At 56.7% G+C, this 23,368-nt stretch overlaps 2 protein-coding genes across 5 annotated transcripts in view; one reads left to right on the top strand and one right to left on the bottom strand.

The window, feature by feature from the left end:
* The window catches only part of KCNG2 (potassium voltage-gated channel modifier subfamily G member 2), a 78,733-nt gene extending 69,207 nt beyond the window's left edge, over positions 1–9,526 (top strand). For both annotated transcript variants that reach the window (XM_060122085.1, XM_060122084.1), the window contains one exon: positions 1,938–9,526. In XM_060122085.1, coding sequence (XP_059978068.1) covers positions 1,938–2,738 — 801 coding nt within the window. In that variant the 3' untranslated portion in view covers positions 2,739–9,526. The remainder of the gene's footprint in view (positions 1–1,937) is intronic.
* The window catches only part of SLC66A2 (solute carrier family 66 member 2), a 48,988-nt gene continuing 30,867 nt past the window's right edge, over positions 5,248–23,368 (bottom strand). For 2 of the 3 annotated variants that reach the window (XM_060122087.1, XM_060122088.1), the window contains 2 exons: positions 19,355–19,571; positions 5,935–7,606 (listed from right to left, as the gene is read on the bottom strand). In XM_060122087.1, coding sequence (XP_059978070.1) covers positions 7,399–7,606; positions 19,355–19,571 — 425 coding nt within the window. In that variant the 3' untranslated portion in view covers positions 5,935–7,398. Of the gene's footprint in view, positions 5,479–5,934; positions 7,607–19,354; positions 19,572–23,368 lie in introns of those variants that run through there. The other variant, XR_009534939.1, reaches the window with a different exon arrangement.

Genomic DNA, 23,368 nt, shown 5'->3' with positions numbered 1-23,368 from the left:
CCAAACCTTTTCTCTTGACAGTTTACATCCACTGCTGAGCTCCTATAGTGAATTTTTTGTTACTGTACTTTTCAACTTCAAAATTTCCACTGGGTTCTTTTTAAATTTTTCTTTATTGATCTTCTCCATCTGATGGAACGGATTGTCATCATACCTTCCACTACTTTTTTTTTTTTTTAGTTTTTTTTTGCGGTACGCGGGCCTCTCACTGTTGTGGCCTCTCCCATTGCGGAGCACAGGCTCCGGACACGCAGGCTCAGCGGCCATGGCTCACGGGCCCAGCCGCTCCGCGGCACGCGGGATCCTCCCGGACCGGGGCACGAACCCGTGTCCCCTGCATCGGCAGGCGGACTCTCAACCACTGCGCCACCAGGGAAGCCCCCTCCACTACTTCTTTAGTCAAGTTCTCCTTAGTTCTGTGAATGTATTTATAATGGCAGTTTTGAAGCTTTTTGTTAAATCTGACGTTTGGTCACTCTCATTGGCAGTTTTTGTTGCCTGATTTCTGATGTGTGGGTCATACTTCACTGTTTCCTTGCCTGCACTATGATTTTTTATTGAAAAATAGACATTTTAGACAATACAATTTAGGAACACTGGATATTGCCTTCCCCTGTTCCCCAGTTCAGGGCACATTACTGTCATTTGCTTGTTCAGTGATTGGTTGGATTATTTTAGTGAAGTCTATGCCTGCCCTGCCCCCTGCCACACGCACGCACGCACGCACGCACGCACGCACACATGTTCAGCCCTTGGCGCTGCTCCTCTAAGAGGCCCAGTCACCCTGGGAGGACACTGCTTTTGGTAGCACTTGGGTCTCTTTCCCTGACGGAACTTTGAAAGTCCTCTAATTGCTGGCTGACTGCTCTATTGTTTTCAGCTGCCCTTGGGCATAAATTCCTCTAGCAGCCAATCCAGCCGCATCGCAGCTCTCAGGATGGAACAGTTTCTGAGGTCAGCTGATACTCGTTCTGACTCCAGGAGGGCTCCTCCAGTTCTGCACCCCAGTTCTCTCCTGCAAGCTGGCCACCCCACAGCCTAGGCTGTGTCTTCATTAGGTCCACAAACGTCCTCTTGTTTTCCTTCACTGCAACCTCTACCACTCTTGAGAGCACCCTTGGGTTTGAACTTCACCACTTTCTGTTGCAAATGAAGTCGGTTCCTCTGGAAGTGATCAGGGGCACCTCACTTACAGTCTGCGTCTCCGCTACACAGCATCTCTGTGCCAGGGCTCTGGGCCTGGGGGTGGGGCAGTGGCAAGCTCCTTCCTTGGTGACCCCCATTCTCTGAGCTGACTGCCCTGCAGAGAGACGGGGAGCCAGCGGGCTGAGGTCCTCTCTGTCGTCTCTCCTGGCGTGGAACCACCCTCACAAGCGGGGGCGAGGGCTCTGGGGGTCCCGGCATTCTCAAGGTACCGCCTCCTTTCCACTGCAGGAGTGGGGGCTGCGTGGGAGCAGGTGCCCCTCTTCCCAGCCGCACTCCCCGGGGACTCAGCCCACGGGACCAGGGAGCCCCGCGTTGGTGGCTGCAGCCTCTGGACTGGAGCCCCCTCCTCGCTGAGCTGGGACGCTGGGGGAGTCTCGGTTCAAATACCAAAGACTCCTTTTTAAACCAATTTCCACAGATTTTCTTGAATACATTTGTCAATTTCTGTTGTCCTCAGGAGTGTTTCCAGAGACTTTAAGTGGTTGTTTTTTAACGATTTTCTCTGGTTTTGCTGGGGAGTTGGTCCGCTGAGCTCTGATTGCTGTCCTGTGGGAAGCCAACCTCCCAGTAAATTTTTGTGTTGTTTTTCTTTTTACAGGAATTGGGCTTTTTTGGTGTACAACCCTTGCCCTTACAGTGGCACATGTGCACGGGTGGGCGTCAGGAGGAAGGGCAGCCCGGGAGGGACAGGCCTCCCTGCCCCCAACACGTGTCCCCTTCTCCCCCCCCAGGGCGAGTGCTCCCCCAAGTGCCGCAACCTATTTGTGCTGGAGACGGTGTGTGTGGCCTGGTTCTCCTTCGAGTTCCTGCTGCGCTCGCTGCAGGCTGAGAGCAAGTGTGCCTTCCTGCGGACACCGCTCAACATCATCGACATCCTGGCCATCCTGCCCTTCTACGTGTCGCTGCTCGTGGGCCTGGCGGCGCGGCCGGGCGCAGGCGGCAACAAGCTGCTGGAGCGCGCGGGGCTGGTGTTGCGGCTGTTGCGCGCGCTGCGCGTGCTCTACGTCATGCGCCTGGCGCGCCACTCGCTGGGGCTGCGCTCGCTCGGCCTGACCGTGCGCCGCTGCGCGCGCGAGTTCGGGCTGCTTCTGCTCTTCCTCTGCGTGGCCATGGCCCTCTTTGCGCCACTCGTGCACCTGGCCGAGCGCGAGCTGGGCGCGCGCCGCGACTTCTCCAGCGTGCCAGCCAGCTACTGGTGGGCCGTCATCTCCATGACCACCGTGGGCTACGGCGACATGGTGCCGCGCAGCCTCCCCGGGCAGGTGGTGGCGCTCAGCAGCATCCTCAGCGGCATCCTGCTCATGGCCTTCCCGGTCACCTCCATCTTCCACACCTTCTCGCGCTCCTACTCGGAGCTCAAGCAGCAGCAGCAGCGCGCCGCCAGCCCCGAGCCCGCCCTGCGCGAGGACAGCACGCACTCCGCCTCTGCCTGCGCCTCCGCCGCGGAGGACGACGGCTCGCAGGGCCCCGACGGTGCCGGCCCGACCGGGGACTCCGCGGCCGCGCTGTGGGCATCCGCGGGGCCGCCCTGACCCGGCGGGGACGCGGCACCGGCGAAGAGGCTGCTCCCCTGGAGCTCCAGGACCAGAACCGCATTCTCGCCTCCCGCTGCGCATGGAGGGACGGGGACGACTCTGGGGGCCCGGCTCCCTTTGCCGTGCATGTTGCTCGCTCCGCACAGCCCAGAACTTGGCCCGGGGCTGACCCCGGCCTGAATCGGGGGGTCACAGCCATCCTGTGCTTTGGAGTTGAACTCCAAGGAGCGTCACCAGCCTGTCCTCCGCTTTCCTTCTGCCTCTGGACTTTTGACTCCGTGATGGCCAGCTAAAAGTAAATTCAGCGAGCCCAGAAGCTCCAAGCCTGTAGCTCGTCCCCAGGCCTCACTTTGACCTTCCCCTGCGCGTCACTGGTGGGGGTGGGGCGCAGTGGGGCTGGGAGAGGGCACAGTCCCTTCCTGCGCCCGCCGTGTCACCCACAGTGGGCCATGCCCATCAGAGGGGGTCTCCTCATCACGCCTGCAGAAGCCCACATCGCTGCCAAGCGATAGGGACAGAGGTGTGACACTGATGCTCACAGCACGCCAGTTCCTTCGGGAGAGGGAGGTCCCAGCCCTGACCTCTGACCTCCCTTCCCCGGCACAAGCTCCGTGGGGATCTTCCGGGATCCCTCCTCATCTGTTTGCCCCTGAAAATGCCCGGCAAAGCTGAAGGCCTGCACGTCAGCCGGCCCCACCCTCCCCTCGGGCACCCCGGCCCCCGGCCCTGCCCGGGGTGACTGAGCTGCTTCTCTGGAGGCCAGAGGAATCTGTGCTCGTCACTTCGCTTGTCACCCAGCACGGCTGGTCGTCCGGAAAGAACCGCTTCCTCCTGTGGGGCGGGGAGGCCTCGCCGATTTTCCCTCCAAGGGTTCGGTCAGCGGTGGACTAACCCAAGGCAGCTGTCCTCTGTCCTCCCCCCCCCCCCCGCAGTGGCTCTGAGGGCACCCAGGCGCCCTGCAAGACCAGAGGCCACCTCGGGTCACGGGATGGGGTGCCCGTCGGCCATCCTGCTGGGAACCGCGGGTGTGTGGGGAGGGGCGGAGCACACCCACTGACCACCACGCGGGCGGAGCGCCAGCCACTGGCTTGTCTGTTCCGTCTCCCCACCGCCATCCCGGCCACCCCCCCACACCGTCCCTCCGGCTGCGCTCTGGAAGGCTCCGCTGGCTGTGGCCTCGGTTGCCCATCTGGGTTGGGGGCCGGGAACTGGCCAGGTCCCCGCCGGCCTGCTCCCTCATGCATGTCAAGGAAACCCAGACTGGAGACACTCCTATGGGACAGCTCTGTGCGTCTCCTACAAGACGTGGTGTTACCATCACTGCCTCCTTGGCCACCTGCTGAAAACGCTCGAAAGCACTGCAGAAGGGAGGACAGGAGACTGAGTTTGCGAATGCAGCTGTCTCAACCCCCCAAGTGCTGTGCCGAGAGCGAAGGTCAGTTCCCGCCGACTCACGACTCGCTCACGCGGGGGCACTGGGTTTGATCTGGCCACCAAACCAGTGGGCAGGCTGAGTGGGCCAGGCACACCCCCCTGCACCTGAGTTTCCCCATCGGTACAACCAGAGTGATCCGGAAGAACCCTCTGGCTCCACAGCCCCAAGATGCAGGATCCTGGTCCCCGCCAGAGCTGTCTGGTTGACCCCAAAACGTCTGCAAAGCGTTTAGGGGGTGACTTGCGTCTGTGACATTCCAGGAATCAGCCAGCGCTCCCCTTCCCCTCAGGGCTGCTTTCTGCACAGGCTGTGCATCCTCCCTTGGGCCCTGGCGGGCCCTCCCCCACCCCCAGCTGACCCGCGTGTGCCACTCAGACTGAACAGGGCAGCTCCAGGGCTGAACATGCTCCACCGTCAATGTTGAGGGTTGGAAACCCCCATATTTGCTTCCAAAATAGCCCCAATTCCTGTACTCCTTATCTTTGGGCAAAATGCATCCCCCGCCTCTGCGCGCGCGCGCGCGCGCGCACACACACAGAGTTTCTTCTTGGCCAGCTGGATACCAGGGCTGGGGTGGTGAGGGCAGCTCGAGAGCTGTGGGCAGGGTGCCGGCACCGTTTGCAGCTCTTTATCTGCTCAGAGCTTTCAGCAGCTCAACTGAACGAGATGAACTTTCTCACGCACCCCAGGAGCTGGGGCAACAGCACCATTTTGTTCCCATTTCCAAAATGCTATCCTCGTTGAGAGGAAGAGCTATAAAAATAAACAGGGCATTTAGGGTTTGGGGGAAAAGTCACCTTCCTATATTTTTTTCACTAGAAGCCCCGCTTCTCGTGGGGCTATTAAAAACGTCTGCCCTTTCCGCGGTGGATGGCTGTGCCCAGGGCTCGGGGTTCAGGGCTCTCGGGGCAGCAGCTGGGCCTGTGAAACAGCTCTCTCTTCTCTGTGTCTGAAGGGCAGCTCCAGGGCTCGCTCCCCAGAGGAACACGGGAGCCTGTTCAGTGCTGTTTCCCGGCTCAGCAGTGAAGTCCCCAAAAGGCACCTTCATGTTTTTTGTTTTAGTATTTGAACTTCTACGGCATTAATTTTTTAATTAAAATAGTTATTTTCAATTAACACATTATCAGAAGGAAAACAAAATCTACCCCCAGAGCAGGACCCCTGTCCTGCGTGACTCAGTACATGGGCTCCAGGGTCCACACCGAGGCTCCCTGCTGCCTGGGGCGGCCACATCGGATGTCACCACCTTTGATCAGCTCACTCAGACTCTCCGAGGCCAGCGCCACAGGCTGGGGTGACTCGCTGAAAAAACGTAAAAAATATATCACTTCCATGTATTTCGACTCTGTTGATCCTTTTGGTCTTGCCCTCAGCAGAAATACTCTCCACGAAAAAAGAACTGCTCGGCACAAAGGGATCCGACCCTACCTGCTATACAGAATTACCCGTTTTCCTCGAAACACTTCTTCTGGCCTTGAAAGGAGACACTCCCCAACCTTTTGAGGCATCCCCTTGTTAAGGGAACTGTGTGAACTGGCGGAGACCAGGGCGCCACCACCTCCCCCCGCCTGGCACGGGACGGCCACTGTCCCCGGGGGCCTGGGGGAGCAGCCCCGGTCTCACAGGGGCCACAACTGTCCCCCACGGAGGAGACGCTGGCCCAGCCCTTCCCTGGGGTCCCCTGAGGTGAATGAGGACGAGACCGGCCCTTTACTCTGCCCTGGACCCCCCCGCTCCGACGCCACTCACGAGGCCACGCTGGATCCACGAGCAGTTTATTGAATTCAAGCCGCCCTGACAGAACCAGCAGTGCTCCCACACGTGGCATGTAGGTCACCCCTGCACTGGTAATGTGTTAATCTGGAGGCAATGACTGCTACAGACATCTCCTTTCATTTTTAAAAAGTAAACGTTTTCAAAGCGTCTTGCAGGCCAGAGAACTAAGCAGGATCCTCAAACATTCAGGAGTTTTTGAGGAAAACTCAGGAGGAGGAAACGGCTCCGCACGCCGTGCACTGGCCACGGCAGACGCTGCAGCTTTGGCACCAGCCCCAGGACCGTGGACGCTACAGAGCCACCCCTCCCTGGGGGAAGGAAAGCGCCTGCGGGAGCCGTGTGGAAGCATCTAAACACTTGCCCTGCGGGGCCCGGAGGTGGAGCAGGGCCGCTGGGCACAGCTGAGATGCTCGTGTAAACCGAAGGGGGACCAGTGTCAGACCAGCACCCCACCACCACCAGGCACAGCGGATGCGGAGGGCTGCACAGGAGGAGGGTGGCGGCAGGGATGCCCTGCACAGCATGGGGGAACACCTGCCTCGCTGTCCCCTGCCCTGACCCGCAGGCATCTCCAGGCCTGGAAGACAGACACCTAAGGCCTGCAAGCACACGGTTCCCAGAGGAAAGGGATGCCTGTGCGGTAGCCCTCCGGGGGGATGGCCAGTGGGTCTGCCCCTTCCCAGGCAGCCCCGGGGGCTGCTGCACCCGCCATGCCCCAGGCCCCGCTCCCAACACCCCGGGGCTCACGCTGGCCAGAGCCCGGCTGGAGACGGTGGGTCCACAGCAGCCTGCCCAGGAGGAGCGAGGCCACTGGGGGCCCTGGAAAGGGACCGACCTAGGGTTTCGCAACCAGAGCCCTGTGATGCTTTGGTACCTCACCCCGACGTGTCCCAGGCCCGACCCTGCCAGGAGTCACCCCCAGCCAGTCTGAGGCTGTGGGCTCCGTGGGCTGGGACCTGGGCTCTCCTGGTGCCGTTTCTCACTCCTGCCCCCCGTCTCTCCCATCTTGGGGCTCCGCAGCCCAGCTGCAGGCCCCCTCGGCCCCATCAGCCACGTCGAGGCCGCGGGGGCTGAGATGTGGAGGTTTCCTGAGGTCCTCGGTCCTGCAGGGCCCAGGGTGGCCTCCTCCCGGTATGTGAACATGACCCAGGCTCCAGCCAGCAGTATTTTGAGCCAAAGTGGGAGAGGAGACCTGCTTTTCCGTCACTTTGAGAGCAGCAGGCGCCCAGCCTGGGGGGAAAACCTGCTCACACGAGTCCTGGATAACAGAGCACAACGTCGGCACCCAGGCCCCATCACCCCCTGAGAGCCACAGAAGCTGAGCAAGACCCAATGGCTGGGACCCTCTCTCGGGGCCGCAGCACCCACCTGCCCCACTCGGGGAGGACAGGTGGCCTGGCCGGAGCCCACGGCCCGTGGTCCCGCATCCTCATCCTCCCGGCTGCCTCAGAGGGCCTTGGCGCTGGCGGGGTGCGCTGCGTGGGGGGCCGGCTTTAGGGGGTGGCGGGTGAACACGTAGGCCTGCCCCAGGATGGCCAGGTCCACCAGCACCTGCAGCAGCCCGCACGCTGAGAACTGCAGGGGCGCGCCGTTCAGCAGGAAGTAGGCCGTCTTGAAGGTGTCGCCGCTCGTCCACATGAGGACCATCTTGATGCTGTGGAGACATGAACGGTGGTCAGGGCTCACAGACCATGGATCAGGGGTCACGACCCCCAGGTCGGGGGACATAATCCAGGGGCCAGGGGACATGCCAGGCCTCCTGTCCTGGCCATGAAGCCACCGCGTGCATGGCCGCAAGGACAGGAAGGCCCTTCGGCAGGAGCAGCCTCCGCTCTCCAGAGCGGGGGAGGGGCTGGCATGGGGCCGAGCCCACACGGCCTCACAAGCGCCCCCACAAGCGCCCCATCCGTCCCGGCTGCAGGCACATCAGGTGTGTGTCCCTCGGGAGACACGCTGTGGCCTCAGACGGGAGGGAAGACCGCCACCTCATGCCGCGCCCCCCAGGCTGACCCTGCAGCACGAGAACTGGCCTGGGAGGGGCGGCCCTCTGCCCCCCACACCTGCACCCAGGGGTGCTGAGCAGGAAACCAGAGGCTGCCGGGCGAAGCAGGGTGATGCGGGCTTCTCCTGGGAATCCCCTCCAGGCCAGGCCCCTCACTCAAAACACAGCCTGAGGGCGATTCCATTCCTGGTCATCGGTGCCACTCCCGAAGTCTGAGATCGGTCCGTGTGGCACAGAGCGGCCCCGTGTCATCTGTCGCTCACGTCTGCACACACCTCTCCACACACAGCATCTAACGCCTGGTTGCCAGGTAACGGGCATGGGCACCATCATGTTTTCCTGCATAAAGTGTTTAAATCAGACCCACTTCCACAGCAGGTACACCGCGTGGCTCACTAAACCAGGCCACGGCTGGGGGGGCGCCTGTCACAGGGAGGAGGTGAGGACTCTCAGGGACAGGATGACACCAGGCTGGAAGCCGTCTGTGCCCCAGGCAGGGCGGGCACTTTGCGCCCCTGAGGTGGCCCCGGTTCACCCCAGAGCTGGGCGGCCTTCGACCCCAGGTCAGCTCTTATCAGTAAAACCAGGCGAGGAGCCCATGGCCCAGTGCAGGGATGTCCATGTCCCCTGCTCTGCCCACAGGAGTGTCAGCCCGACCGTGCAGAACCGGGACAGGAAGTGGACAGCTCCCCTGACCTGCACCACAGCGTCTGGAGGCTCCCCGATCCTTAATCGGGAGAATGACTCAGGGCCCGGGGAGGCCCAGAGGTTGGCTCCCGTCGACCCCGCAGCCGGCCACCCATCTGAACAGCCCAGCGCGTCTCGCTTGGCTTGTCGGGTTGACCCACATGGCGTTCAAAGACTTTTGTTTCTAATTAGCTGATACCTAACTCTGCATTTAAAAATCCAGGTTATTATATCATCAGTCCTTTTTCTCTGGCTTTCCACATTTGTTTGACTTTGGTTTTTAGCAGTTTGTGATGTAATGCATGTTTGGGACTTGCTGAGTATCTTAAAGCTGTACGTTGGTCTTGCATCAAGTTTGGGAGGTCTTCAGCCGTTATTTCTCCAGCATTCTCTTCTGCACCAGCCTTTCCCCTCTCCTGTGGTCTCAGGTGACACGAATGTTAGATTTCATGGTGCTGTCCCTGAGTCTGTTCTCTTTTTTTCCCCCGATTTTTTTTCTGTTGTTCAGACTTTCATTGATCTTCAAGTTCATTAATTCGTCCTCTGTCGTCACCATTCTACTACTGAACTACTGAAGTGTAGTTTTTATTTAGCTACTGTATTTTCAATTTAAAAATTTCGGGCTGGCTTTTCTTACAGCTTTTATTTCTCTCCTGAGACGGTCCGTCTTTGCATTGATTTAAAGAGCGTCTGCTGTTGCCCTTTAGAGCAGTTACACTAGTGCCTTGAAAATCTGATAATTCCAGCATCTGTGTCACCTTAATTGACTGTTTCTCGATTCTTTGTTGTCTGTTGATTGTCTTTTGAGAGTTGCTGAGATTTTCCTATTCTTCGTGGTGAGTAACTTGGGTTTATATCCTAGACGTTTTTAACGTTCTGTAAGGAGACTGTCTTGCTTCAGTCCTGTGGAGAACGTCGTGTTTTATGTTCTACCAGGGAACCGACGCGGTTAAGTTGAGTTCAAGCTGCAAGCTCTGGGTGGTTTTCAGGGGCTACGGCTCAATTTCTGCTCAGTTTTCAAAACCACTGCGGCGCTATTTGTATCTGCACTGTGTGGGCAGCCCTCGGTGGCCAGGCGGGGACTTGGGTGGTGGTGTGCCCCGCAGGTCCTGGAGGAGAGCCCTTCCTGCCCCTCAGACCAGGCAGAGCGGCTTCTCTCGGAGCTTTCTACCCAGCACACCGTTCTGGACTTGGGGCTGTGCTGGAGTCCAGGCTGGCAGATGTGAGAAAACAAAACGTCAATCCGTCTGCTCCAGCACCCAGAGCTGCTCCATCCGTCCTGTCCGGATTTGTAGCTGCACCCGAGGGGAAAGACGGGCCCTTCGTGGAAGAGATCTGAGATTAGCAGCATTCCATCACTGGCCACCCTGTGCCCCGTCCCAAGTTCTGCTGGCCTTCGCTGGCTGGTCCCTGTGGACACCTGACCTAGCAGACCCTGGACGATGGCTGAGGAGCAGCCGGGAGAATGCCTCACTGCTGTCATCTCTTCTGCGTGGCATCTGTCGCCGCAAAGTTGTTCCTCTCTCTCCGTCTGAATTCTGTCCTGCTCTGGTGCACCAACTCGGAATTTTAGAGTGAACTAGTGGTGTGAAAAATGGCCTGCAGGTGACTCTGCATCACGGTCCGGGGACACAGGGGACTGGACAGGGGCCGCCCACAGCGGTATCTGGAAAGAGCAGCAGGTGGGAGCACAGGGGCTGCCCAGCAGTGGCTCGGGTCAACCTGCACACGTAGAACCCCGGGGGGGATCGCAGAGGCTGGGCGGGAGGGAGATGCACATGACACGGTGGAGAAACGCACCAGAGTGACAGCTGTGGCGGGAGCGGTGTGCGCCGGGGGACTGGGCACCAGTGTGGCCGGGTGGCACCAGGAGGCTGCGGGCACCTGGGCAGACCGGCGCCACCCATCTGATCTACAGAGATGCCCAGCCTGCCAGCGAGGCTGCTCCCAGCTTTCCACAGCTCGGAGCACCTCCATTTCAAAGGAAAACCCACACCCACAGAGCAAGCATTTCAAGGAGAAGCTCCCACAAGCAACCTGTATGTCTGCAAAAGGCCATGAAGACAGGAAGAGAACCAACGAGTCATAAATGAGTCTAGTTCCACTCTACAGAATTAAGAGCTGAGGCACAGTCTCCCCCAGAGGTACGAACTTAATAGGAGACCCAAAGACCCCCCCTCCAAAAACAAACAACACGGAGTGGCCTGTGCGGCCCCTTTCATGGAGGAGAGGCTGAGGCATAGAGAAGTCGGGTGGCTTGCCCACGGGCACACAGCGAGTGCCTTACACTGTGGGAAGGGCTGGGGAGGGGGCGGCAGAAGGCACAGCTGGAGCCTGTCCCGGGCTGGTGTCCGTCTGGGCCCTGGAGGCACAGGTGCACCTTCACCCCACAAGTGGAGACGTGAGGTCACTGCAGAGAGCGGGGCCCTGCCTGACGCACACGAACATTTTTAGCTGCCCAGGCGCCTCCCCAGGCCCGGCCCACAGTCAGCTCTCGCCCCGGGGGCAGGAATCCGACAGGCCCCACCACCAGCCCCACGTGTCGAGGGCTCGGGGCAAATATTAATCAGGCTGCTCCCGGCCCGTCTAAGCAGAAGACCAGTGCCAGCCTGAGCGATGTGAGCCCTCGTGCAGGGCGCTCTGGACGTACAAGCTCGTGCCTCGCACCCTCTGGTCACCCCAGACCCTGCGGTGCCCTGTGGACGTGTGCCGAGCCCAGGCCCATTCTCCCCACACGGGTGTTAGGTCATCCTTTACCCTCAACAGCTATTGGGCAGGGCGAGCCCCGAGGCTTGGCTACCACTGGCCAGCAGGCCAGGGACGTCCTCGTGGACACCACGTCCGGAGCTCGCCTGCTGCGCACAGCTGGGTCTCCAGGAAGACTCCTCCTCGACAGAGGGCTCAGCTGGCCCAGGGCTCCAGTGATACGGGGGGCGCAGGGCTCAGAGAACCTTGCAGAAGCCGGTCTGGGTGGGAGGGGAGACTGTCCCCAGGCTGCATTCCTCCAGCTCAGGGGGCGCCGGGAAGCTGAATTCCTTTTTCTAGGTCCCCCCTCACACCGGGCCCCACCCCAGCTGCTGCCTCAAATGCCTGGCCCTCCCCGCCCCCGTGCTATTTTAATCCGGGCCCCCGGTACCTCATTCTTGGCTCCAGCATGTTTCCTCCCCAAGTGAGCAGGCAGATGACTATTCCTAAAATACCGCTCACCTCATCCTCGCCCCATCCGGCCGTCCAGAGAGCCTCCGCCCGGCCAGTGCCCACGAGGTGAGAGCCTCACCCCTGCGCCTACCCCGGCCCCGCCAGCAGCCCACACACCTCCCCGGCCGCGCCTCATTCCCACCTCCCGGCCCGGGCCACACCTACCCTCCTGTCTGCCTATCCAAAGCTCCCTGAAATTCAAACCCTACCCAGAACACATCCCACAGGAGTAGGTCTTTGTGACCGTGGGTCACAAGAAACAATGGTTTCTTGGGTGTGACATCCAAAGCATAGCAGTTTTTTAAAAAGATACGTTGGACTCCATCAAAGTCAGATCTTGTGCTGCAGCGTGAAAAGCCAGCACACAGCGGGAGAGGGTATCTGCAAATCATAGACAGCACACAGCGGGAGAGGATATCTGCAAATCATAGCACACAGCGGGAGAGGATATCTGCAAATCATGTATCTGTAAGAACAGTTAAAGATCTCTACAACTCAACAATGAAAGACAGCTAACCAAATTTTTAAATGGGCAAAGAATCTGGATAGACCTTTCTCTAAAGAAGACGCATAATGGCCAATAATCACAGGAAAAGGTGTTTGATGTCATTAGTCACCAGAGAAACGCAAATCAAAGCTACAGGAGATCCCACTTCACACCCACGAGGATGGCTACAATCAAGGGGTCAGAGGGTAACAAGCGTTGGTGAGGGTGTGGAAAAGCCAGAACCCCCGAACACCCCTGGTGGGAACGGAAGATGGTGCAGCCACCAACTCAGCAATTCCACTGCTAGGTGTATCCCAAGACAAAGGAAAACATACGTCCACACAGAAACTGGTACACAAATGTTCACAGAAGCACTGTTCACAACAGCCGAAAAGATGTCAAACCCAAATGTCTACCAGCTGAAGAAGACATAAGCAAAACTTGATCTGTCCGTACACTGAAGTATTATCCAACCTTAGAAAAGATGGACACTGACAGGTCGTACGTGGACGGACCTTGGGAACATTATGCAGAGTGAACGCAGCGAAGGACCTCGCATCGTCTGATTCCATTTACATGACGTGCCCCGAGCACAGAGCCGCCGAGACGGAAAGCAGACCGGTGGTTGCCCAGGCCTGGCAGCGAGGGTAGGGGAAACGGGGAGTACTGATGGGTGTGAGGCTGCTTCCTGGGTGACGAAAATGTCCTCAAATTAGATTGTGGTGACGGCTGCACAACTCTTTGGAAGTCCTAAAATCCACTGAATTACGTACTTCAAATGGCGATGGTGTGATAGGTTACATCTCAGTGAAGTTTTTTTTTTCTTTTAAGTTCCAGGGCTTTTGCTGAATTCTAATTCCAGTCCTCCTCGTCCATCGACTGGACCCTGGGTGTGGCGTGTGCGCACATGTGCAGGGGTGTGTGGCGTGTGCGTGTGGGAGCCCAGGCGTGCGCTGTTACCACGTGCATGGCATTCTCCGCTCACACCATTGTGGGCTGATGACGTGTCAAGGACGACAGAGAAAGATGAGTGGGGGCTGAGAAGTGACGTACGTGCGGCCCCCGGGGGAGACGCCACCCTGATTCCCGAGCAGCCAAGGCAAGGCTCCAGGCGCCCACCTCCAGGTTCAAGGGCAGCGCCGGGGCCGGACCAGGTGGACACTTCCCGGACGCTTCCTGTCAAGGCAGGAAGTGTCCCCGCTGGGACAAGGCAGCGGGCTGGGGCATCCCCACCACACCACGGGGGCCGCACACGCACACACGCACGCGCGTACACACGACCTCCTCTCGTGGCCCCTGCTCGCTCCCGGGCTTCCCGCCTGCCCCTCCCCCTCCTCAATCGTAACCGGTTCCCCGGATGGTTTTCCCCACAGCTGGCCTCCTCTTCCAGTCCCACCCGCCCCCAGGCTCTCCAGTAATTACTTGTTGGGGAACATCTTCCGATCCGGCAATACGCGGAGGAAGGAGGAGGGAACTTCTGCACTAATTAGTAACATGATTTCAAAAGCGACAGCACTTTCTAGTACTGGTTCAGAAGCAACAGTCACTCAACATTTTGTAAAGGGAAATCATCAAGTATCTCTTGCATTTCCTCCAAGAAATGTACGTGTGTGAAAATGAGTGTGTGCATGTGTGTGCGTGAGCATATGTGCATGTGCGTCTGTATGTTTGAGAATCTGTGCGTTTGTGCGAGTGTGTGCATGTGTGCGTGTGCACACGTGTGCGTGTGTGTGTGTGCACACACCTGTGCGCGTGGGCTCACACCCTCTAAAGGCGTCCATGGGTAGGCCCTTCCAAGCAGGTCCGCAGGAGACGAAGTTGGCCCTCAGATAGGACCTCACAGCCCCTTCCCTTCTTACACCTCCTGACGGTCTTCTGTCTGAAGCAAGTTGAGGCTGAGTGTCCTGCAGCAGATCTGTGGTGGCCCTGACCACAGGGCTCTGAGAATCCCAAATCCCAGCGGGTCCAGGGCTTCTCCATCATAGAGAAGGTCGGGGGATGAAGCAGCCCTCCCGGCGGGCTCCCTGGATGGTTGCCTGAGGATGCTGGGTCAGGCCACGCAGAGCGGCTGCTGGGAAGTGGGGACGAGGGGCAGAGGCAGCCCTGAGACCAAGTCCTGAGTCCGGGCCTGGGTGCAGGAGAGGGAGGAAGGCCTCTGGTCCTCTGCTTGGGACGGGAGCAACCAACCTCAGGAGGCTCCTGTGTCCATGCCGAGGGGGGCTGACCACGCAGCCGGCCGGAGGGTCCCGTGTCGGGGCAAGTTCTGGTCTGAACCTGGGCTGAACCGACCCCGCTAAGTGCACACAGGGAGCCCCAGCCTCTCTCTTCCAGGCCGGGATGTGGAAAGCGCAAGGGGCGCTTTCCTCACAGCCCCACCCTCCTCGCCCCACCCAGGAGCCCGCGATCCGCCCCGTAGGAATCAGGCTACAACGTGACAGGCTGGACACTCGGGGGCAACCATGCTCGCCACGGCTCAGGCTCCAGCGGGCATCCAGGCTCCCTGAACACACGGGTGGCATCGTGCTGGCCCTGGGGACGAGGGAAGGGTCAGACGCAGGTGAGACCAGCCCGGCCTGCACAGGGAAACCTGAGAGTCTCATTTTCAGGATCGTGGAATCGGATTTATTGACGTGTGACAGCCAAGCTGTCCTGAAGACAATTCACTGAGCAAGGAAAGAAGGCCCCACCCTGGGGACAAAGTGACAAAACGGAGCTTGGCAGGGATGGAGCAGAGACCGCGGTGGGGCTGAGGGAAGACCCAACAGAGGGACGCGCGGAGGCCCGGGTGCCCGTGAGCTGCGCTGGGAGAAGCCTGTGCCGGCGTTGCACTGTTTACGCACCTGCTTCAGGTTTAATCCATCACTGCGTGAAAATTCCTTTACCTTAGAGTTTCTCTTACGCAGACTTCTTCGAAGAAGCACAAATTTTACAGGAAACAAAACTGTAACCAGGCTCCAGCCCTGTACTCACTGTCTCTCTCAGCACTCAGTCTGTGCTCACCGCTAAGAAAAAGGGTGTTGGCCCTTTAAATACACACAGAGCAAGGTCACCTCTCTGTTAACTCCAGCTGAGCAGAGAACCTGTGACCCTCCCGTCACCTCCGGTCACCTGTAGGACACCCACCCCACACCACACGCAGAGGCCCCCAGCGGCCTGGCCCTGCAGACCCGCCCACGGAGCCCTGCCACAACAGCAACGCTGAACAGGCCCCTAACCTAATTCCACCTCCACCCAGAGCCGGCTCTGAGCGGCAGGGCCCACGATTAGGTTAGACTTCCTAACGAGGGTGAGTGGGGCTCTTGAGAGGACCCTGCCCTCCAAGCTGATCGTTTTAGCGGCCCGTGCCCAGGTCCGTGACAGAGACTGCCCCCCTCCGCTGGCTCCGGGCCCTGCTCGGGCCCCGCCGGCTGGCATGGAGCGGGTCTTCGTCCCCGCGCAGCCGGGCCTTCTCGCGACCTGCTCGCGGCACTGACCGCAGTCTCCTTCCCTTCCCTTCCGCCTTTGCCTTCTGTCTCCTTTACCCAGTGCCACCAGGCAGGCGGGTGGTCTGTTGGGGGGAGGGCACTGGGGGAGAGGGGCTGCGGTCACCAAAGGCTGATGACCACACGCATCCTTTCCGCCCTAAAGTCAGAACCTCAGGAGCACGTGCACCACCCGGGCTTCCTCCTTTCCGGTCCAACGCCCCAGGTACCAGGGCCTTCCGCGCATCCTGTCACTCCCGAGGTCACCCTGAGACAGGAAGGGGGATGGCCACGCCCACGGCACGCTTCTGCAGAGCAGCACAGACCTCCGTGGTCCGGCCTGGCGTCTTTCCAACACTGCCTTTGCTGGCTGAGTCACCGCAGCCCCACCAGGGACAATTCCCACTGGGGCCTTCTGCAACTTTTGCTGTTGTGCACAAATTCTCCAAGAATTAGCCCGATCAGCTAGGTACCCACACTGGTAAATCTTCCACATTCATACCTGCTTCCCCAAGTGTTCTCACTTTCCCGAAAGTGATTTCGAGAATCAACTATTTTAGTCCTTCATGAGTTCATTCAATAAATATTTACTGAACTGAACTGCTGTAATTTTCCAAGCACACTGTCAGGTGCTGGGGAAAGAAAGAAACAGGATACAGTCCTTGCCTTCAAGGCTGTCAGTCAAGTAGATGAGCTGGGCAAATTAAAACATCCGTGCATCACTGTCAGATGGCAAGGATGTTTCTGGAGAAACATGGAGACGGTGGTCAGATAAAAGGAGGTTTAGAAGGTCAGCCTTTTAAAAGACAGCTGCAGTCATGTGTCCCATACCCAAGGTAAGAGGATTGCACACAAAAACAAAGGGTTAGTTAAAATCAGGTGTGACACAAACTTCAGCTTCTTGGAAGACAGAATCGTCTCCCTGTTCCTCCCCTATACACCCTGGACATTACACAGAAACACAAGACTCTCAAAGGTGGGGAAAAGGCCACAGGAATGCCAGACTTGGAGCTGAAGAAGCAGGAAATGCCAGGAGGCCCCAGGAACAGGCTGTTCTCTGTGCAAAAGACCAGGAAGGGTGCAGCCTGGCAGAATAGGCAACTTTAGCCAATAACTGCTCTACTCCAAACAAAACAGAAAAAAAGGCAGCCCCACCACCACCCGTGATAGCAGAGGAGGGTGGAAATCCTAGACGTTTACTCCTGCCAGGCATCCCAATCCCACCGCCAGGGTAGTGTCAAGAAAGCCAGCTAAAACCAAAGGTCTAAGTAAGACCCAGAGTCTTAAAAATAACGTGGAAATGTCCAGGTTTAAACTGGAAATCATCTGTCATATCAAGAACCAAGAAGATCTCAAACAAAATTTAAAAAAGACAGTGTTTAGATGCCAAAACTGTGAGAAAAAGCAAAGATTTTCAAACAGCCGCTTTAAAACTGCTTCAATGAGCAATTATGAATATGCTTGAAAAAATGAAAAAAGAGTTTCAGCAAAGAAACAAAAAGCTTCACAAAAGAAACAAATATGTAAAGAAGAACCAAATGTAAGTTTTACTGTATTGAAAAATACAATAACCAAAGGAAACAGTCAGTAAATGGGCTCTCAGAGCACAGTGGCTGGAACACCGGAAAGAACCAGTGAACCATAACAAAAAAAGAAACGATCTAACAAAAGAATCATAACAAATGACCTAACGTTCCACGTCATCAGAGTCCTAGAGAAGAGGGGTAAAGGGCAGGACTGAAAAAGCACTCAAAGACATAACAGCTGAAAACTTCCCCAAATTAGCAGGAAGTATAACCCTAGGGATTCAAGAAGCTGAGTGAATCCCAAACAGGACAGATCCACACCAAGACACACGTCACAGTCAAACTTCTGGAAACTAAAGACCAAAAAAAAAAAAATCTCAAAAGCAGCTAGAGCAAAACAACACCTTACTTACAGGGGAAACAAACATCACAGTGGGTTTCTCCTCAGAAGCCACAGAGGCCAGAAGGAAGTGGCACATTCCTCAAGGGCTAAAAGAAATGAACTATCAACCTAGTTCAACCTGTATCAGCAAAAATATCCTTCAGAGATGAAAGGGATATCAAGACATTCGCAGGGGAAGGAAAAGTAAAAAAATCTGCCACCACCTGAAATACCCTTAAAGGCTAGTTACAGGAGTTTCTCAAAACAGGAAAAAAAAAAAAAAAAAAACGAAAACAAGAAAAGAAGGCATCTTGGAACAGCAGGAAGGAAGGAAGAACATCATAAGCAAAAATAAGGGTAAACACAATAGACATTCCTGTCCTCTTCAGTTTTGTGCATTATGTTGACTGAAGCAAAAATTATAATATTATCTGATGTGGTTCTAAATATGAATAGAGGAAATATTTAAGAAAATTATAAGTGGAGGGAAACATCACATATATAAAATATACTACATTAAAAATATCATAAAGGGAGGAAGAGTTTCTACACCTCACTAAAAAAATCTATACAGAGAGATACCCACTCAAAAACACCACAGATAAATACTCATTAAACAACAACTCCCCAGCCTCCCCTCTTCCTAGCCCCTGGCAACCACCATTCGACTTTCTGTCTATGAATCTGATGACCCTCAGTCCCTCATATAAGTGGAACCATACGGTATTTGTCCTTTTGTGACTGAGCACGTCCTCACGATTCCATGAAGTAACCTGTGTCAGAACTTCCTTCCTGTTAAGACTGAATAATATTCCATTGTATGGACAGACCACATTTTGTTTATCTATTCATCCACTGATGGACACTTGGGTTGCTTCCGTGTTTTATCCGTTATGAATAATGCTATTATGTTATGAACATGGGTGTACAGTATCTCTTCAAGACCCTGCTTTCAATTCTCTTGGTTATATGCCCAGAAGTAGAATTGCTGGGTCACACTGTAATTCTATTTTTAATATTTTGAGGAAATGCCATATTGCTTTCCACAGCAGCTGGACCACTTTGCATTCCCACCAACAGAACACAAGAATCCCAATCTTTGCACATCCTTTACCAACACTTGCTGTTCTGTTTTTCTGACAGTCACCATCCAAACGGGTGAGAGGTGGCATCTCACCATAGTTTTCATTGTACAGGTCTTCCACCTCCTTGGTTAAGTTAATTCCTAAGCATGTTTTGCTTTTTGATGTTCTCATAAATGGAACTGTGCCTGAGGGAGGCAGGGAGCGCCTGAGACCTGCTCTTGGTGGCGCTAAGGGGGTGGAGGCTGCCGCGTCGTTTCCTACATTAAAGGGCTTGAACCTTCCGCCTTCGGGAGACATCTGTGGACCCCGCCTCCCGTCCATGGCCCGCAGTGAGCTGCTTCACGGGAGGGTCTCGGCTTCCCCTCACCCGTCGCACAGGAGCACACCTGCTTGTACGTCAAGAGGTCAGAAGACCAGCGTCCTAACCCGAAGCTGCTCTTGAACTGAAAGCGAAGCAGCAGATGTGCGCACGGGCCCCTGCCGCGCCCCTACCTCATGCCCTCCGTGGACACGGGTCCCTGCCGCGCCCCTACCTCATGCCCTCCGTGGACACGGGTCCCTGCCGCGCCCCTACCTCATGCCCTCCGTGGACTGGTGGCGGTGGTTGCGGCAGAGCTGCGGCATGCCCAGCATGGCCTCGGTCAGCACGGCCAGGAAGCCCAGGCTCTCCACGAAGAGGGCCGAGTCGATGGACAGGTAGGTGACACAGCCCGCCACACCGGTGAAGGCCAGGACACACTGCACGTAGTCCCCAAAGCTGTCCCAGTGCCAAAAGTGCTGGGGGTCGAGGTCTAGGGTGAAAGGGAGAGAAACGTGAACGAGGTGTGCAGGCCAAGGTCAGTGGGGGAGGATGGGACCGAGTGAGGAGGCCAAGGTCAGTGGGGGAAGACGGGACCGAGTGAGGAGGCCAAGGTCAGTGTGGGGGAGGACGGGACCGAGTGAGGAGGCCAAGGTCAGTGGGGGAGGACGGGACCGAGTGAGGAGGCCAAGGTCAGTGTGGGGGAGGACGGGACCGAGTGAGGAGGCCAAGGGCAGTGGGGGAGGACGGGACCGAGTGAGGAGGCCAAGGTCAGTGTGGGGGAGGACGGGACCGAGTGAGGAGGCCAAGGTCAGTGGGGGAGGACGGGACCGAGTGAGGAGGCCAAGGTCAGTGTGGGGGAGGATGGGACCGAGTGAGGAGGCCAAGGTCAGTGTGGGGGAGGACGGGACCGAGTGGGGAGGCCAAGGTCAGTGTGGGGGAGGACGGGACCGAGTGAGGAGGCCAAGGTCAGTGTGGGGAGGATGGAACCGAGTGAGGACGTCAAGGTCAGTGTGGGAGGACGGGACCGAGTGAGGAGGACAAGGTCAGTGTGGGGGAGGATGGGACTGAGTGGGGAGGTCAAGGTCAGTGAGAGGAGGACGTAAACTGTGGGCTCCATCTGCCTCCATTACGGCATTTCTGAAGGAGCCTTGATACAGATATTAGCTCCACATAAAAGACACTAAAATCCTTAAATTCTTCCTAAATAGTCTGAGAGTGTACTGCGGGCTGGTCCAGAGCCTCTGGAACCTCTCTCCTGGTTAGAATCCCCATTCCTTCCCTCTACAACTTTGGATTAATTTTGTTTCTCCATTTCCTCAGATGTAATAGAGGAACAATAGTTCCTACCTCCTAGGGTTGTTTTATTGGTTAAATGAGTTTATCTTATGAATCTCAAAAGTACCCAGCCCATAGTAAGGGCCCAGTAAAAATGTACGATATCACCACACACTCAGCTGGTACGATGTTATCGTTTGCCGCACAGACGTGTCCTGCCGACACCAAGTTCACAAGCACTCACACAATGAGCAGTCCGCACGAGCTTCCTGGGCTCGGGCAGAGACACGCGGGGGTCCTGGGCACAGACGTGGTGGCCGGGAAGGTCAGGGAATGGGGATAAACACGGAGGGAGTCGGGGAGGGCGTGATGTGCTGAGCCTGACCCCATCCTTAGACTGGTAAGGTCCAGAGCCTGGCACCCCTTCAGGAAAAGGCCCAGCAAGGGCTGCCAGCACGGGCGAGGCCACCAGGAGTCGGCCGTCCAGGGGGCCGGGAGGCGCCGTGGGGGAGGGTCCAGGCTGCACCACACGCCCTGTCCCCCACATCCAGGTCTCCCACTACCTAACCCCATGTGAGGACACTGTGGGCATCGGAGCTGGGAAGGGGGAGGGCAGGCAGGGGCGCCAGAGGCGGAATGGACACGGCCTGCGGCTCTGAGGTCCCCTCCCCGAGGACCTCAGGGTCCTGAGCCTGGCTGCTCCCTGAAGAGGCCCCGGCTGCAGTGTGTGGCCCTGCGTGTGTGGGGGCAGGACACGGAACAGCGGGCCCACGTGCAGGCGTCCCAGACAGAGGGCCCGAGAGGGTGTGGCAGGGCAGGACGCGCAGGCCTGCCGAATTAGGTCCTGTCTTTGTGCCCGAGAAGCAGGGAGAACACGGTCAGGGCTGAGAGCTCGGGCAGGACAGGGACGGCTGAGGACGCCAGGTGAGTGTGCGGGGACTTCAGAAAGCTGGGTCTGTGGTCAATCGATCGGAAGCCTTTCTATCTTAGGTTCTCGGGGAGCAAGTCAGTTGGCAAATGACTACCAGAAAACCCGTGTCAAAAAGTTTCTGAGAAGAGACCGAGGTTGGGCCCCTACCTTCATGTGCAAAAATGAACTCAAAATGGACCAAAGACTAAACATACTAGATAAAACTAGAAAACTCTTAGAAGAAAATACAGGGAGAAGGCATCATGACACTGAGTTTGTTAGCGATTTCTCAGATATACCAAAAGCACAGGCAACAAATGCAAAAACAGATAAATTGGACTACATCAAAATCTTAAACTTCTGTGCTTCTAGGCAAAAAGCTCCTTGATATGAGTCTTGGCAACGATTTTTTGGATGTGATTCCAAAAGCACAAGCAACGAAAGCAAAAATAAACAAGTGAAATTACATCAAACTAAAAAGCCTCTGCAACTCATAGATATAAAGAACAAACTAGTAGTTATGGTGGGGGGTGCGTCCATTACAGGGGTGGGAGGGTGCAAGGTACAAACTACTGGGTGTAAGATCAGCTACAGGGATGTACTGTACAACACAGGGAATACAGCCAATACTTTGTAAATGGAGTGCAACCTTCAAAACTTTAATGGAAAAAGAAAAAGCTTCTGCAGAGCAGAAGAAACAATCAGCAACACAAAAAGGCAAACTATGGAATGGGAGGAAATATTGACTACCTTATAAGGGGTTAATATCCAAAATATATACAGAACCAGACCACTCAACATCCAAAAACAAACAACCCCATTAAAAATGGGCAGAATGGGACTTCCCTGGTGGCGCAGTCGTTGGGAATCCGCCTGCCAGTGCAGGGGATACGGGTTCGAGCCCTGGTCCGGGATGATCCCACATGCCATGGAGCAACTAAGCCCGTGTGCCACAACTACCGAGCCTGTGCTCTAGAGCCCACGAGCCACAACTACTGAAGCCCGTGCGCCACAACTACCGAGGCTGCGCTCTAGAGCCTGCAAGCCACGACTACTGAGCCCACGAGCCACAACTACTGAAGCCTGTGTGCTAGAGCCCGTGCTCCGCAACAAAAGAAGCCACCGCAATGAGAATACCGTGCGCTGCAACAAACAGTAGCCCCGCTCGCCGCAACTAGAGAAAACCCGCACAGCAACGGAGACCCAACACAGCCAAAAATAAATAAATGAATAAATTTATTAAAAAATAAAAAAATAAAAATGAAAGCGGGCAGAGGAATTGAATAAACGTTTTTCCAAAGAAGACATACAAGTGGGCGACAGGTACATGAAAAGATGTCCAATATCACTAATCATCAGGGAAATGCAAATCAGAACCACAATGAGATGTCACCTCACACCTGTCAGAATGGCCATCATCAAAAAGACAAGGAATAACAAGTGTTGGTGAGGAGGTGGGAAGAGGGAGCCCGTGCACTGCTGGTGGGGATGTAAATTGGCGCAGCCGCTGCGGAAAACAGGACGGCAGTTTCTCAACAAATTAAACACAGAATTACTGTATGATCCAGCAATTCCACTTCCGGGCATACACCCAAAAGAACTGAAAACAGGTACTCGAAAAGATATTTGTACACCCAGTCCTGAGGCTACAGGACGTCAGCGCGAGCTTGGACAGAAGAATGGCGCCCAGGGAGGGGCCGTGCTAGAGCCACGGCATCTCTGCCCGCCCCCCACCTGCAGGGAGGGTCAGAGCTGGGGCTTCACCGTGGCTTCAGGGAGGCCGCAGGGGGCCCACCTGGCCACCTCCGACTTCTCGCTAGCTCTCTTCAGGCCATCCCGGGCCCCTGGTCTGCCGGTCCGCATCCCGCTGTGTCACAGGCAGGTTCTGCAAAGCCGTTGTAGCCAAAAAACCATCCACACAAATGCCAGAAACGGCACAGCGAAGGTCGAGGTCACCCCACGGGCGCTCGGGGGAGTCCGCATCCTGTCAGCCCCCTGCTCCACTGACGCTGAGGACAGCACCCCTCCCTGCGTTCACCACGACGGACTCCCAGGAGGGGCACGAGGACCAGAAGCGGGTCAAGACGAGGGGGGACGGCGTC

The sequence above is a fragment of the Lagenorhynchus albirostris genome, chromosome 14, assembly GCF_949774975.1.
Source record: "Lagenorhynchus albirostris chromosome 14, mLagAlb1.1, whole genome shotgun sequence".
Lineage (NCBI taxonomy): Eukaryota > Metazoa > Chordata > Mammalia > Artiodactyla > Delphinidae > Lagenorhynchus > Lagenorhynchus albirostris.
The sequence above is the reverse complement of the archived record's forward strand: the minus strand, read 5'-3'. Positions and strand labels throughout refer to the sequence as shown.